Below are 17,447 nucleotides of genomic sequence, written 5' to 3'. Positions count from 1 at the left end.
AGGGCGAAAAAATCCTGGTATCGTTGTTATTTCCATGAGGTTGCAGAACTGAATATGTTTTAAATTATAAATTGCTCCAGAGTTGGAAAGTGGATAGGTCACTGGCTCTATTAACAAACCAGCTTTGCATACTTATTTGGAGGAGGTAAGAATCTTCTCCAGCTAATATAACTATCCTGCTCTCCCTCTGCCCTCTCAAATAATTGGATTACATCAATCCCAAACTATCAATTTTTGACTGTAGCAATATGTTTCCACTTAAGGCAGCATTTGTTGGGATGTGCTCAGCCAACCTAAACACTCTTTGATTACTTGATCCTCCTTTTCCATCGCCCAAGCATGGCGACATTGCAAGTGGAGCAGATCTTCAATATTCAGCTGTGTAAAGAGATTTTTAAAGTGGTGGGGAGGAGGAGGAGGAAAAAAAATGAATCTTCCATGCCTTCAAATGTGTTTTTTTTAGATGATGATGATGATGATGATGATGATGATGATGATGATGATGATGATGATGATGATGTTGTTTGGTTTATTGACATTGCAATACCTGGTGATGCGTGAATTGAAGATAAGCAGCAAGAAAAATTCACAAAGTCCCAGGACTTGCAAATTGAAGTTGAGCGATGGTGGAAAAAGAAATCAAGTGTTGTCCCAATTGTAATTGGAGCCCTTGGAGCAATACCTAAAGGGCTACCTCACTATTTGAAAATTCTAAATTTACCTGACTTGAACATTCTGACTCTACAACAAACCACCCTACTTGGAACAACTTATATCCTCTGATGTTACCTTAACAGTTCCTAGGTCCATGGTTAGGACATAAGCTATTGAGCTATCAACCAGCTCCAAAGGCTGTTAATCTCACCAAAGATTAACCACATAACAACAACAACAACAACAACAACAACAACAACAACAACAATAATGGAACTTGATAGGTGGACAGAAATGCCAAATCCAGTCTAAACATCAAATAATCTATTTGACAATGCAAGAACTATCTGTAACACCCTCAAATGTCTACTGCTGGCTACCCTAGGTCCTTGGGAAGGACTCAGTAGGCGGATAAAAATGCCACTTCCCATCTGAACATCTAGCTGACTGTATGACAAACCATAATACAGTAATAGGAGGCTTGGGTACAATCCCCAAACTTCTGGAACACGACTTGAACACTGCCAGCATTGACAAAATCCCCATCAGTCAATTGCAAAAGCAGCTTTCCTTGGAATAGCTTTCATCCTGTGATAATACTATTAATGCCATCAAACAAGAACATCAGCCGATTCCAGGTCTTTGGGAAGGATTCGATCGGTAGATTAAAATGCCAAATTTGGTCTAAACATCTGGCTGGTGGTGCAATGAACTATAATAATGATAACATGCCTTATCATTTGACTCCATTGCTTCAAAGTTTCCCAGGGCAGAATTTTTTGTTAAATTCTTGCCCTTACGTGGATAACAAAATATTTCCTTCTAAATGTACATTTTAAAAAAACCGTATTGTCATCAGTGACTAGTTTCCTTTTCTAATTAAATTTATTCATACTGGTTTTTTTGAGCTTCTGGCTCTCAACTGTTGTACCACAGTTATGCTATATCTGCATGAGCATTACAAATATTTGAAGATGGGAACTTAAATGAATGCCCTTCATCAGTTTACAGTGTAAGGCTTGCCAATCCAGATATAATGGCAAACCAATATATTTCTGCGAGAGAGGGAAGGAGGGAGGATGGAAGGAAGGAAGGAAGGAAGGAAGGAAGGAAGGAAGGAAGGAAGGAAGGAAGGAAGGAAGGAAGGAAGGGTAAAACACTGAGCTGCTGAAGTGCACAATTCTTTAATGGTGACTTAGACAATCCACTGTAAGTTAGACAGTGAAAGTAAATGATTGTATTATTAGGAAATTATTGTTGTATTATTATTTGGTTCTCAGGAACCAAGAAAACATTTGCAGCACTAATTTCCATGTATGTGAAAAACAGATACTTCAGAATACCTTTGGTATCTGCTTTTTTTAACATTATTATTTATTAAATTCATATGCCACCCACCTCCCAGATAGGACAACTCTATTTTATCATTTTTCTAACAATTTATACTTCCTGAACACTTTTCTTTCTATCTTTTTTGTATCTGAAACACTTTGGTAGAGGAAAAAAATATTAAAATACTGTATAAGACTGTAGTGATCACTGAACAGTAGTTGACACATACAGAGACATGGAATTCAACTCATTTTGGGATTATAATCTTACAAACAGGGCTGAACTACATCCATGAATTATGTTTCTTCTATCATAATATTGTAATATTTACAATTTATGTTTTTTTTTCTGTTTTTCTAAATTGATTGCATTTTTCTGTCAGACAGAATGTCTTGGTTTTTCTCCTTTTATAATTTATAAATTATAATTATCTATTTGTATCTGCTGACTACAGTAATCTTATTCTACTATTGGTTTATTTTAAAAATAATTCTATTTGTCAAATTGATATAATTTTAATATGTAGATTTATATCAGTGTCATGTTCAATATTTGGAGATCAGTTTTACAGTGCTTGTAAGACCCGCTTTATTTACAACTTGGTTGTTTTTTTTAAAAAAAATTCTCATCTCTTTGATTATGTTTGTACATTCAATAAATGATCATTGTTTTGTTTAAAAAATAGTCAACTACTGACCTAAACCACATAGGGAGCTGATCGGTTTAGTTTAATTAACAAATGCTAATTGAAAAATAATCACTTCACAGTGAGATGGGCAGCAAAAATTTTTGATAAACAAACAAACAAATAAATAAATAACATAAATATCTTTCAATTGGTTAAATCTGTTATTTCTTGCATGAAGAATTCGTTTGAAAATTCCTTCTTCCTTAACTAAAAACCTTGAGGGTACCTATTTGTGGCAACAATTGTTCTGATATTTGCAAATATTTTTTATCCCTTTTAAATTATTTATGTAGCAATTGGCTGTATACACTAAGTGGGTAACATTGCAGCTCTCAGGTTCCCTGAATTTGTTCTGTGCAACAAATAAAAGAAACCGTGTTGATGAAGATCTAAGTTAAGTGTCAGGAACAGAAGTCAGTAGAGCTTGTTAAGAATAAATTAATATCAAAATACAGGATGGAGATCATGAAAATATCGTTATGAATCTTAAAACGGTTTAGAAAGCAGGTGTAAGGAAATAAAAGCTAACAGTGCATTTTTGCTATGTCATACGGTATCAAAGAAGGTTTGCTGGAATACATAAGTGTCCCTATGTGCTACTTACAAAAAGTGCTGGAACAGCAACAGGAGTAATAATAGGCAAAATGTGAACAGGAAAATATATAATTTATAACGTGATCTTAATTTGTCCTTATACAGAATAGCCTTTTCAGTTTAAGCCAGCCTCCAAAGAGCTGGGATCATTTAGTAACTGGCAAGACATCTCTTTATCATCTGGGCTTATTGCTTTCCCAAAGCCTATATAAAGCCAAGGGACTTCTTTTTTAAAAGGTTAAATAAATCAACAAATGAATAAATTTGTAAGAACTCAGTGCATGCTCCCATGGCAGCTATTTGTTCTGCTACTTCTTCTATTGGTGCTCATTCGAAGTTTTGGTTTTTTTTTTTTTTTTTTTTTTTTTTTTTGGATTTTAAATATTTTATTTCATTTTCATTTTCATTTTCATTTTGTACAATCACTTATATACTGTGCAAAGAAAAAAGGAAAAAAAAAAAAACCCCCCAACATAACACTTCATTCCCCCATACACCCTCTCTTCCCCCTCCAACTTTCCTTTCACCCCTCCAACATTCCCCTCTTCTACTTCCCTTCCCCCTCAGACATCTCCCCCTCCCTCCATTTACCCTCCTTACATTCCCTCTCACTCCCTCTTTACTTCTCCCTTCTCTTTCCCTCTTCTCCCCACTTTGGTGTATCCATACAATTCAATTTGTTTTTTACAATGAAAGTAGAAAAAGAAAAAAAGAAAAAGAAAAAAAAAAACGGCAGTACACAAGTGAATTCTTATTGTTCTAAGGATTGAAACTGTAATTCCACCCTCCCCCCTCCCCCCTATAATCCCCCCTCCCTAACCCCCTTACGGCTTCGCAGGTCCCATGCCCGGCATAATTCTTTAACAAGCATTTAAGTATAATAAGGCCAACTAACTTTAAAATTTAAAAAAAGTAAGATAAAAGTAGCCAAAAAGAAAAAGGAAAAATAGTAGAAAATAAGAAATAATAAAAAAAAAAACACCCACACTCACACACAAAAAGGAGAAAGAAACAAAAAGGGTCATAAGCCCACTACGTTACCACAGCTTCCCATTATCTATAAATCTTAATCAATGTGACTCATTCCAAATTTCGATTATTTTACTACTTGCAGGGTTTCAAACTATATTAGAGCCAGGTAAGTTGATCAGTTAGAATTCCCCAACTAAAAATCTCCTTGCTTTGTCTATCTATTCAAACCTTTAATTTATCTCCTTTTTTATCCAAGTATCCAAACCTTTCTATAACACCATTAACTCAAATACTTCTTTCATTTTTCATTTCCAACACCTCCCTTTCTATCCTTACCCACCTCCACATATAAATTTTTTACCTTCCACCCTGCCTTTATCCATATCCACATATATATTTTATCCATATTCGTTGCTCCTCCCATATTTACTCCACTTTCCTGAAGATTCTCCGACCAAACTTTCTTAACCTTATATTAATATAGCAACTCAAACAAACATCAGCTTACGTTCTAGCCCCATGTAATCTAATTAAACTTTCGCTGCCCTTCCCTCTCCCACGCACCTCCCAACTCCGTTTGTCCCAAACCACAACTCAAAAAGATCACAATTTCCGCTCTCTTCACCTAAAAGAATAGTTCATGCGCAATTAAAGTTAGAGTTCGAACAAAATTTCTGTACAATATATGTCCCCAATCAGCAACGCTTCTTTCAGTCTCCATGTCTCATCATCGATATGCCACTTTTCCATTTTATCCCAGACGGAAATCATAAAGCTTTAAAAACATCGCTAGTCTTTATTCTTTAGTCTTCTGCCCTTCCGGAAGAGAAAAGCAACACGCTCCACCTTGTAACCACGTGTCTCGCTGTTTGTCTTCTCCTTCTCCCTGTCTCTCCCCAGATCCGGATGAATCAGGAAGTCCCGCCTTCAGGGTCTCGTAGTAAAATTTTCGGGCTTCACAAACAGAGTTAATGCGGTGTTTTTGGTCGCCAAATGTAACTGTAATACCAGCTGGGACTTCCCATCTATATGAAATCTGAGAGTTTCTGAGTTCTTCGGTTAAGAAAGCATACTGTCTCCTTGATCTTAACATTTGAAATGGTATTTCCTTAAAAACAATCAAGTCGTCCCCGTCAATTCTCAACCTCTTTCCGTAGAGCCTCTGTGTTATCTCATTTCTAGATTCCCTTGTAGTAAAGTATATTATTATGTCCCTCGGAAGCTGTCGCTGTTTTGCTACCCAGGAATTCTGGCGGTAAATTCTTTGAATCTGCCAATCAAAGTTAAGTCCCGGACTTCCCACCAAGCGGCTGAAAGCCTCAAAGAATGTCTGTTTCAAATTCTCCTGTTGGTTTTCACGCAGCCCTCTAACACGTATAGCAAAGGCAGACTTGTTATAATTTAATTTGACAATTTCTTTTTGTGCAGATTCAATTTCCTGTTCTAACGTTTGAATTTTTGATATCAGATTAAGGTTACTTTCTTCCAAAAGTTCCAATTTGTCCTCCGTTTCAGCAATATAATCTGTCATGACTGTCATTACCCCGATTATATCCTGCTTTGCCTGAGCAATTTTAGCATCAAATTCATCAGATAAATCCGAAATCAGTTGATTAATCTCCTGTCTGAAATCATTAAGCGTTTTAAGAAGGAATTCTTGTGTTAGCAAATCTCCCGTGGAGGGTGTAGGAAACAAGGGTAGCGGCTTCATGGCATTTTTGGGAGATATATTATTAAGGAGGCGCTTCTGTCTAAGTTTGGGAGCCATTCCAGAATAAAAATAAGAGAATCCAGCGAGCCAAAAATCAAAGTCTGTGCTCCCCTCAGATAATCTTTTAGCAATTAGTACGGAGAAGCCTTCAGGAGGGTAGTCAGCTAGCTGCGTCAGATCAAACACAAAAGCTACGAGATCGCCATCTTGTGACGCAGTTAAAAAAAGAAGAGAGGGAGCCTTTTGCGAGATTGAAGCTGGTATTTTAAATAGTAATAGAGAAAGTTCCTCGGGAATGTTCCCCGCCCGAATTGGCTTTTAAATAGCTTAGTTTTGTCCTGGGGGGGAGGCAATCTGCCTAGGCTGCAAAAAAAAGCAGCGCGGAAAACTGGCCGGAGTAAAGGCTCAGCTAATGTTGAACCTCTTCTCCATTCACAGCAAAAAAAAAAAAAAGCTATGAATTACAAAGAGATCCTAACGACTGACCTTCTCCCTGCCCCTTTCTGCCAGAAAGGAGAGATATCTATAGATCTTATAAGATATACGAACCAGAGTCCTGGCAGGAGCTTTACTTAGCTCCCGACGGCGGCAGCCCCTCCCCTCGAAGCCCCTCATTCGAAGTTTTGAAATGTGTGGGTAATTTCAGTGTTATTTTAAAAGCAACAATGCCTGATGTCAGCCTCTGTCGTGGCACGACAAAACCGCGTCGCTGACGTCATCAACAGGGCGACAACAGCAAGCGCGGAGAAAGAAGGGCGCTTTAAATAGCGCTTTGAAAGCAAGCCGATTCAAGGTAAGGGTTAGGTTTAGGGTTAGGTTTAGGGTTAGCTTTAGGGTTAGGTTAAAGTTTAGGGTTAGGGTTAGGTTTAGGGTTAGGTTAAGAGTTAGGGTTAGGTTTAGGGTTAGGTTAAGGGTTAGGATTAGGTTTAGCGTTAGGTTAAGGGTTAGGTTTAGGGTTAGGTTTAGGGTTAGGTTAAGGGTTAGGTTTAGGTTTAGGGTTAGGGTTAGGTTTAGGGTTAGGTTTAGGGGGGTTAGGTTTAGGTTTAGGGGTTAATTTTAGGTTTAGCGTTTACAGCGTGGTTTTTTCTCCGCGCTGTTGTCGCGCTGTGATGACGTCAGCTACGCAGTTTTGTCGAGCGCCCTTTAGTCGAACGCGGTTTTGTGGTGGAACCAGCCTCTGTTACGCTTGCTTACTATCGGCTGCCATAGGAACGGGGAGGGAGGGGCATGGTATTGGGGAAGGGAATTATATTGTACTGGAGGAGTCTTATTCTCACCATCTTCTGCGAATGCTGGTGGCTGATGTTTGGACTTGGTCAAGGCCAACCGTCCCGCATACCAACTTGATGAGGCTGTTTGCACCCCACATGACACCTTAGGGAGTTACAGACTGGGCACTGGGTTGGGGAATTGGGGCAGGGTGCTTGGTAAATGTTTGATATGTACATGTTTCCACCTTTCTGGCTCAGATCTTGCTTTCCTTTTTGCTGCTTTCATTTCATATCTAGTAAAAGTACTTTATCTCTATTCAAATGGAGTTGAGGATTTTCTTTCTTGGATATTGAAGGAGGCATGCCTGACATTAAGCAAGGTCTGACCTCGCACCCATCCCGGAGTTAAAAGCTTCTGTGGGGAGAGTACCCAAATGTCTAACCCCTGCAACAAGCAGGAGAAGACAATGGTAAGGGTGACAACCAGCCGAAAACCAGAGGATGACTGGCAGGCAGCTGAAAAAGAGGATCTCATGATGACCCCCTTCTTCAGGAGGCTTGGAAATGATGACGCATCCCTGTAAGTCTCGCTGAAAGGGAGAGTGGATTAGTCGAGCAGGTGGAGGGGGGAGCATAAGACTTGGTTAGTCCTGTACCATCCCTGGGAACAGCTACTGGAGCTGGGCAAGAGGGAGGGGCCCCAGCCACAGCAGCAGCAGTTCGAGCTCCCCCAAGGAGGGGAGAAAACCCCCAAAGGCACCAAATGCCTCAGATTCCTCCACTTGAAATACAGAGGAGATCCCAAAGAACTGGGGGTTTTTTTTACTGCAAGTTTGGGATTACATGCAAGAATATGGAGAAGATTTCTCACCAGAAGTTGCCAAAGTGAGAACTGTTACTATGGCTTAGGAAGACAGCGCGGCTGCCTGGATGGTAGCCTTGCGTAATGATGATTCCCCCCTGCTGAGGGATTACAAGGGGTTTATGATTGCCCTGAGGAAACGTTTTTATGACCCCCTCCTAAATCAAAAGGCGAAAAGCAGGAGGAAACCCTTAACCCAGGAGGGGAAGCCTGAGGCTGAGTACACACCGGAGTTTCGTGAGCTGTTTGTGCATATGCAGGGGGACGTCTGAGGAGATACCAGAAGCAGGAAAGGAGGGGCATTGGGAGCCCAACTGCTATGCTAGACATCAGGGACGTGCAGTCACTAGAGGCAGGGGAGGCGGGGCCTCACCAGTCTCCTCAGGAAAAGGAAATAATTTTAAAGAATTTTTTAAAAAATAATTAAAGCCAAGGTAGTTGCTACCAGATTCCAAGTCACAGTGACTTGGAGTCTGTGCTTAGTGTTAACTATAGGAGGAGGCGAGAGAACTCGGGGCCTCTTTTGCATAAGGAATTTTTCGCCTTTTAAAAGTTAAAAAAGGGTTAAAAAGCAAAAAAAAGAAAAAACTGGGAATAGAATTATCTGCAAAATGAATGATGTAATCCTAAAGTATCTTAACAAGAGGTTGACCTCTATTTCATTCAAGTGTTTTAGAATCAACAGAGTTATTCATTAATAGCAATAGCAATAGCAGTTAGACTTATATACCGCTTCATAGGGCTTTCAGCCCTCTCTAAGCAGTTTACAGAGTCAGCCTATTGCCCCCAATAACAATCCGGGTCCTCATTTTACCACCTCGGAAGGATGGAAGGCTGAGTCAACCCTGAGCCGGTGAGATTTGAACAGCCGAACTGCAGAACTGCAGTCAGCTGAAGTAGCCTGCAGTGCTGCATTTAACCACTGCGCCTCCTCGGCTCGGCAGATTAAATCTGCAAAATGCATTTATATTAAATATACATCTCAGTCACCATCTAAATATCTGAAAATTAATCCCCATATTATTGATTGATTGATTCATACATAGAGTGGCCAAGGGTCAGACACAATGGAATGGATATCATCATCACCATCATCACCACATACACAACATTTAGAGTCTGCCAGATTCTAAACAAGACTCTGGGTAGTTTACCACCTTAAAAGGAAGAGAATATAGGTCTGAGCAAGGAGCTAATCTTTTGGGTGAATCCAGGTGTGGGTTTCTCGCCCCGTTGGCGTCCTCGTGCACGCGCGCAGTGCACGCATGCGTACTAGCGCCTGTGCGATGCTCCAGCTGCTCCTGGAGGATCGCGCAGGCGCTGTATGCGTTCTGCGCATGCGTGGAAGCGCAGAACTCGTCAAAACCGGGTAAGAAACGCGGGCGGGCGGGTGGATCCTTCGGCGTTCCCGGAAGTTACTTACTTCCGGGTTCGCTGACCAACCGGTTCGCGGGGACCGCCGCGAACCGCCTGAAACCCACCCCTGGGTGAATCCCTAATAGCATGCCAACACTTCCCCCAAGCTTGATTTATAATATTTAAATAGGTCTCTTCCAGGAACAAAAAAATACCCTAAAAACATTGCACCTGTTTAAAAATGTTAATCCGACAATTAATAATCACTCACGTATGGTTTCCCCTGCAGCACCAGCAGTGATAAATGAAATCTTGTCATGTTGAACTTCACTGTAGCAGGCATCCATCTGTCTAGATGCAACCATCTAAGGCAAAGCGAGTTGTGTGGAAGGGGCAGGAAGCCCCAACGCGGAGCATAAGTGAAAGCAACTTCTTAGCATAACGATTTTATATGTTCGGTCAAGAAGGCCCAATCTACATGCGCATGGACTGTCTGTGTCGGCTCACCTTGCAGCTGCCTGCTTAAATAAAGTCATCCTGCATACTGGAACAGCTTTAATACGGCTAGATGTTGGGGGATAGTTCCAGCCCAGGGGTGAAATGCTTTGAAGTCTGCTACCGGTTCGCTTTGTGCGTGCATGCGCACCTTAGCAGGTGCTAAGAAGCCTTTTCTGAGGCTGCAAAGGTAAGTAGACCAGTGGGGGTGGAGCTGTGCCGTGTGATTTAGATTTCCTGCTTTCTAGTGAATATAAATTGCATGGCACAGCTGATTATCACACAGCTGATCGACGGAACTTAAAAAAAAAAACTTTTTAAAGCATTTTTTTTGCTACCGGTTCGGGCATACCAGCCCGAACCGGTAGCATTTCATCCTGCTCCAGCCCTACTCCCCCACTTGCGAAAAAGTGAGAAACTGTTTGATGTGGAATCTTTAGAACATCTTCTAAAATAGCACAACCCAACAGATAGGACTGCATATTTTGATTCACAATCCGAGCCAGGATAAACTACCCTGGCTTGGAGAGTTGAGCGCAGAGCCGAGGTGGCGCAGTGGTTAGAGTGCAGCACTGCAGGCTACTTCAGCTGACTGCAGTTCTGCAGTTCGGCTGTTCAAATCTCACCGGCTCAAGGTTGACTCAGCCTTCCAGCCTTCCGAGGTGGGTAAAATGATTGTTGGGGGAAATATGCTGATTCTGTAAACCGCTTAGAGAGGGCTGAAAGCTCTATGAAGCGGTATATAAGTCTAACTGCTATTGCTATCTGGCCAGCTGAAAATTTAGTGCATGTGCAAACACACAGCTACCTGGGCCAACAGGCTATGATTAACCGTGGCTTGTGTATTTTGCAAACCCTGCCAATATTCTATGGGGAAATGGACTAGAGCAGCAATAAACTCATTGACACATCTTGACTCTCGTATGAATGGAGGGGGGGAAATCCAGTTCAGCAGTTAGTCATTCACAAATACAAATGTCAGAAAGCAGCAAAGAATGTGGACTTTCTTACATTAAGGAAATGATCGTCAGCGGGTGCCACTTTCATTCTGAAACATAATTTAATTAATTTAATTTATTAGATTTATAGGCCACCCAATCCTGGAGGACTCCAGGCGGCTTACACAGAACAAAAGAAAACAAACAAACAAAATAAAAATAAAAAATTTAAAAATTCTCCAACACGCATACTTTCTGATTGGGGCTGGACCCTACATAATAAGGTCAACAGCCCCAGGCCTGCCGGAACAGCCAGGTCTTAACAGCTTTTCTGAAGGACATGAGGGTGGGTGAGGTCCGGACCTCTGGGGGTAGATGATTCCACAGGGTCAGAGCAGCCACAGAGAAGGCTCTCCTCCGAGGCCCCGCCAGCCGACATTGTCTGGCTGACGGTGTCCTAAGGAGGCCCACCCTGTGGGATCTTATCGGCCGTTGGGAGGTATGTGGCAGTAGGCGGTCTCGCAAATACGCTGGTCCTGAGCCATGTAGGACTTTAAAGGTAATGACCCACACCTTGAATTGCGTTCAGAGACCAATTGGCAGCCAGTGCAGCTCACGGAGGATAGGTGTAATATGGGTGTATCTCGGTACTCCCAATATCGCTCGCACGGCTGCATTCTGGACTAGCTGTAGTCTCCGAACGCTTTTCAGGGGTAGCCCCACGTAGAGCGCCACCCCAAATTCTGATGCTAAACCCGACCATCCAAAGTGCAGGAGGGTAGACTTTTGGAATCGCTTTCTCCCTTTGATATGGAATAATAATAATAATATAAAAATCATGAAGGTGTCTTGGTGTTTAATCTTACTTACACCATCTGCTACTTTTTTAGATTTCTCTGAAGTGGATCAGAGGGGGGAAAGGGACTCTTGCATGCAAATGAATATCAGTATTACCCTTTAGACCAAAGATCTTTCCTCTTTAGGGAACAGACAAGCTGTTACAGCATGTAAAACAATAAACAGAAAGCCAAGGATGGTATTTATTTCCAAATCATTTAACTCTGATGAGCAGAAGGAGGTTATTAAGTGAATTATGTTTTTCAATCTCCATTGTAAAAGCAGAAATATTTTTTTATACATATATTCCCAAGTGTCCATTCCTAATTTAGCAATGCTAAGTTTTTCTGATAAGTTGAAAACTACCAAGATGGCCTTTTTGAAAGGAGAAAAATAAAAGGAGTGTATTTCCTACACTCCCAAAAGTAAATTTGAAATGAAATCATGTTTTACATTTTAAAAGGAAGCCAAAGAAGAATGAAGACTGCTATATTACAACCAGTTTTTTTTTTCCAACTTGGTACCCAACAGGTTAGAGATAATTCTTGTATTCCCCAACTAATAAGAGACTTATAGGATTTGAGATTACGGGAGCTCATTTTGAGTTTGCCCAATTAGGGAAATCATAATTAGATTTTTCACGTAATTCCTAAACTGCTTCACCTCTTATAAGTATCTGATTTTTTTAACAATCTGGACCTTGTTTTTCTTTCCAAAATTTTCTGAAGCATCTGGGGAAGAAGTTCCATAATTTTACAGGATACTGGTTGAAGCTAATAGGTTACAAAGGTCAATGGCTCCCCATGGAGATACTTAAGCCACAAAAAATATGTTAAAACAAATCTATTTGAATGATTGTGGTGTGAGAAGCTGCCCATTTAAGGATAATCACAATGTGACCTGACTTGCATGTTCTGCTAAGTCACTGTTTCTTTAACCATAGTTTAAACTAAGCTACAATTGATACTCTAGCCATAAACCACAGAGGGTGGGGTACATATAACACACTTGGGATGTGAAGATTGTTCAAAATCCAGGTCATTCTACCATCTGAATCAGCAGGTGATTTTCAGATCTGGCTTCCTATTTGTGTAGAATTTTTTTTTTTTATCGGAAGAAATATTCACAAAACTGGATCGCATTTTGGGAATGGAAAAATCCAAATCGCCCTGAAAGTTAAATATTCCTTTTTTTTTCTGTGGCTTCTGGCGACCACTGGGGTTTTTGTAATCCGAAGTTGGAAGCTCCACATTGTCATATGTGATGTTGCTTCATCATATGATCACTCAAGAAGCACCAGTAAAGGAAGAGGTTCCCATACAGGGCTGGGTTCCTGCCAGTTCTAACCTCTTCTATAGAAAAGGTTCCACAAATCTACAGTGCCGTTTAGAACCGGTTCCAGCTCCCTCCCCCGCCCGTCCGCACATCATCAAGATGAAGAGCGAGAGGAGGAATTCTGGGAGTTGAAGTCCACAAGTCTTAAAGCTGTCAAGTTTGAACACCCCTGGGTTTTTTTGTCCTAAAGGGTTGGGGGTGCAAGGGTCTTGTAACCTGACAGCTTTAAGACTTGCGTGCTTCAAATGCCAGAGTTTCTGAGACAAAATTTTGGTTGCTAAGCAAGAGCGTTGTTAAGTGAGTTTCACCATATTTTACAAGTTGTCCACGCCCACCCAGTCACACGACTGCCAAGCCACTCCCACTCAGTCACATGGCTGGCAAGCCACTCCCACCCGGTCACATGGCTGGCAAGCCACTCCTACCCGGTTGCATGGCCAGCAAGCCACTCCCACAAAGCAGGCCACACCTACAGAAGAGGTTCTAAAAAAAATTGAAACCCAGCACTGTTCCCATACAATGGGACTGAAATGTGCACCTCAAGAGTTGGGGAAGTTAAACAAACTCAGAAGAGATTCCTAGTATTATCAATGAATGCCCCTTTCTATTCTCTGGCACATGTCACTGACTAACATCTGGGTACTTGTTACACAGTTGTGTAAAAGGCAATCCCACTGATCGGTTCTTCACCCACTGCAATTTGAAGCACACAAACGCTACTTAATCTATCACAAACATAGGAGAGGGATTTTAAAAATTAATACTTTCTGAAAGCTGAGGCCTCATTAAGTGAGGACCGATCATTTCTAGCTCAGTCCCTTATTGGATTCACATACAAATATAATGGCCTACTTTGACTCCGCTGTGCCAGCTTGGTTTCTATTAGTTTCAGATATATTGACAATCTGGCAAGTGCGTTTTTGGCTCTGGTTGCCATGTCCTTATTTCATACAATAGAAAGTCTATTAGAAGGGTATTAGAGTTTAATTATAATATGGATACTCTTTCATTTTGCTACACACTAGTAATTCTCAATAATTGTAATGGATATTATCTAGCATCAATAAAGAAAATGTACTTTTGCTGCTCAGAGTCATTTAATTGAAGCACCAAACGTATCAAAGAAATGCAAGTTTATGGGAAGTAAGTGGATAAAATAGGTACAACTGAATATACAGAAAACAATAGATATTGACGGATTTGGTTTAGAAGGTTTGCATCTTCCAAAAGGATAACTGAGGATATTTGTTTTAAGTTCCAAAGTTGTTAAATCTTGCCTCCTAATGATAACTCAATGTGGACAGAAAACTTAAGTAATTAGCAATAGCAATAGCAATAGCAGTTAGACTTATATACCGCTTCATAGGGCTTTCAGCCCTCTCTAAGCGGTTTACAGAGTCAGCATATTGCCCCCACAGTCTGGGTCCTCATTTCACCCACCTCGGAAGGATGGAAGGCTGAGTCAACCTTGAGCCGGTGAGATTTGAACAGCCGAACTGCAGAACTGCAGTCAGCTGAAGTAGCCTGCAGTGCTGCACTCTAACCACTGCGCCACCTCGGCTCTGCGCTAACATACTTTCTTTTCATGCTGACACATCCAATTTTCCCCTACATTCATGTACAAATTCTGTAATAGAACAAGATATAGTAAACAAAGTAAGTTGGGGGAGGGAGGAAGTTGTGTCAGACACGCATAAAAACAATGAGCCAAGATCTATTAAAAATTAAATATTCCAAAGTCTTTTGGAAATCTTATAAAACGCTATAATGATGTTTACATAGTATTCTATACTTTTTTTTTCTTGTTAGAGATGCTTTCTGTTTTAAAAGCAGAAGGGATGACATGTGAATTTCCAGTACGTTGTAGACATTTTTGACCTGAGTGTTTTGTTTGTTTGTATATGTGTCTCTGTGTGTAGGGACACAGTGGCTCAATGGCTGAGACACTGAACTTGTCCATCAGAAGGTCAGCAGTTCAGCAGTTCGAATCCCTAGCGCCACGTAACGGAGTGAGCTCCCGTTACTTGTCCCAGCTTCTGCCAACCTAGCAGTTTGAAAGCATGTAAAAAATGCAAGTTGAAAAATAGGAACCACCTTTGGTGGGAAGGTAACAGCGCTCCGTGCGCCTTCGGCGTTTAGTCATGCCGGTCACATGACCATGGAGACGTCTTCTGACAGCGCTTCGGCTTTGAAACGGAGATGAGCATCGCCCCCTAGTGCTGGAAACGACTAGCATGCATGCGCGGGGGAACCTTTACCCATGTGTGTATTAATACAGATAATAATATATAAAGACCTACATCTTAGGAATTAATCTGAAAAAATGACTGGACTACTGCAACGTGCTCTACATGGGGCAGCCCTTGAAGAGCATTCGGAGACTTCAGCTTGTCCAGAATGCAGCCGCGCGAGCGATTGTGGGTGCACCTCGGTTCACCCACGTAACACCTATCCTCCGCGAGCTGCACTGGCTGCCTATTCGTCTCCGGATACGCTTCAAGGCGCTAGTCGTCACTTATAAAGCCCTTCATGGTATTGGACCTGGGTACTTGAGAGACCGCCTGCTGCCAATTATCTCCACCAGACTGATTAGATCACACAGACTAGGCCTCCTCCGAATTCCATCCGCCGGCCAGTGTCGACTGGCGACTACCCGGAGGAGAGCCTTCTCTGTTGCTGCTCCGACCCTCTGGAATGAACTCCCCGTGGAGATTCGAACCCTCACCACCCTCCAGGCCTTCCGCAAAGCCCTCAAAACCTGGCTGTTCCGACAGGCCTGGGGCTAAAGAACCGTTGCCCCTATCTCGAATGGTATGATTGTTGCGCTTTTTAATTATGTATTGTTTTGTGTTGTTGTCAATGGTCTGTATCCCCCTTCCCTTGCTTGAGTTGTGAGCTGCCCTGAGTCCCTTTAGGGAAAAGGGCGGCATACAAATGAAATAAAACTCTAAACTCTAAAACTCTAAAAATAGATGAAACACTCTTCTAAGCCAAAATGGGTGCCAAAAAAGAAACATTTACCTTTTTCACAGAAACGCCCAGTAAAATGAAGAGCGCAGTCACACTGAAAGGAGACCAGGCCATCAAGAAGATTAATCTGGTGGCAACTTCCTCCATTACGACACAAGCCCTCTTGGCAGACTGAGAATGAAGCTGGGAGAGCGGTTGCTGTCAAAACATCCTTGAATGAATCAGGGCTGGGACCCAAAAGAGCCGCTGAATTCTTTTCAGAGGCAGGAAATCTGTGATTTAGAGACAGAATTTAAAGTTTTATTTTATTATATTTTTTTATTCTTCCTCTCAGGCACAGGAAAGCTAGGCAGCATAAAGGAATACATAAAAATATGTTGTAACAGAAACATAGCGAGATAATATAATAAATAGCAATACATTAGAAAAACTCAGTATCAGCTGCTGGGAAGAAGCAATAGCAATAGCAGTTAGCAATAGCAGTTAGACTTATATACCGCTTCATAGGGCTTTCAGCCCTCTCTAAGCGGTTTAAAGAGTCAGCATATTGCCCCCAACAACAATCCGGGTCCTCATTTTACCCACCTCGGAAGGATGGAAGGCTGAGTCAACCTTGAGCCGGTGAGATTTGAACAGCCGAACTGCAGAACTGCAGTCAGCTGAAGTAGCCTGCAGTGCTGCATTTAACCACTGCGCCACCTCAGCTCCTGAAAGAAGGCTTCTGAAACCTCTTGTTCCAGGGATGGACAACTCGTAAATCTGGGGTTGTGACTCCTATTATTCTACACTGATCCATTTGAATCATCTGATGTTAACAAGAATTCAACAACATTGGAAGGACTTATTTATTTATTTATTTATTTGTCTTGTATGCCGCCCACTCCCGGAGGACTCCGGGCGGCTCACAAAAGACAAGGGAAAGGGGGGAACGAGACAAAGACAACATATTAAAAACAAAACCAACATTCACAATTTCTGTGGAGGTAGATGCTTCTCAGCTCCCCCCAGCCTGCCGGAACAGCCAGGACTTAGTAGCTTTACGGAAGGCCGGGAGAGTAGTAAGGGTCCGGATCTCCACGGGGAGCTCGTTCCAGAGGGCTGAAGCTGCAACAGAGAAGGCTCTCCCCCGGGGAGTCGCCAGCCGACATTGGCTGGCAGATGGAATCCGGAGGAGACCCAACCTGTGCGATCTAATTGGTATGAGAGAGGTAATCTCTCAGCTTTCTATCATTTTAGAAAAAGTATGGAATTAGGTCTGTGCCTGACCTAGTTTTATTTTTAATTTAAAGTCTATCTTAAAAAAATACGTGTCGTCCTCACCTTACAGTCGGTTGTTTAGTGGCCATTTGAAGTTGTTCCAGACATACGTCAGGGGTATTTACAATCCAGATTCACCCCCCCAGCAGTCACATGACCACGCTTTATGATAGTTTTGCCAAAAAAACCAGGATTTACTTATGAGCTATGGTGGCGCAGTGGTTAGAATGCAGTC

General features: G+C 41.7%; 2 protein-coding genes across 2 annotated transcripts in view; both read right to left on the bottom strand.

Annotated features, from left to right (window-relative positions):
• Nucleotides 1-17,447, bottom strand: part of LOC106545657 (protein eyes shut homolog) — a 550,606-nt gene that overhangs the window by 172,411 nt on the left and 360,748 nt on the right. Inside the window, exon 19 of the mRNA XM_087719050.1 lies at nt 16,007-16,227. Coding sequence (XP_087575176.1) covers nt 16,007-16,227 — 221 coding nt within the window. The remainder of the gene's footprint in view (nt 1-16,006; nt 16,228-17,447) is intronic.
• LOC148045212 (uncharacterized) lies at nt 4,244-6,125 on the bottom strand. The gene is made up of 2 exons (XM_087718922.1): nt 4,749-6,125; nt 4,244-4,699 (listed from the first exon to the last, which is right to left on the bottom strand). Exon 1 carries the CDS (start codon nt 6,006-6,008, stop codon nt 5,037-5,039), a length of 972 nt encoding a protein of 323 aa, XP_087575048.1. The 5' UTR covers nt 6,009-6,125; the 3' UTR covers nt 4,244-4,699; nt 4,749-5,036.

The sequence above is a fragment of the Thamnophis sirtalis genome, unplaced genomic scaffold (assembly GCF_051295495.1).
Source record: "Thamnophis sirtalis isolate CommonGarterSnake01/CBP01778 unplaced genomic scaffold, rThaSir2_p1.2 scaffold_6, whole genome shotgun sequence".
Lineage (NCBI taxonomy): Eukaryota > Metazoa > Chordata > Lepidosauria > Squamata > Natricidae > Thamnophis > Thamnophis sirtalis.
Note: the sequence above shows the minus strand (reverse complement) of the source record. Positions and strands in the feature narration are given on the sequence as shown.

Excerpts from the sequence above, each read along its gene's own strand:
- LOC148045212 (XM_087718922.1), bottom strand. The coding sequence starts at position 6,008 with ATGGCTCCCAAACTTAGACAGAAGCGCCTCCTTAATAATATATCTCCC.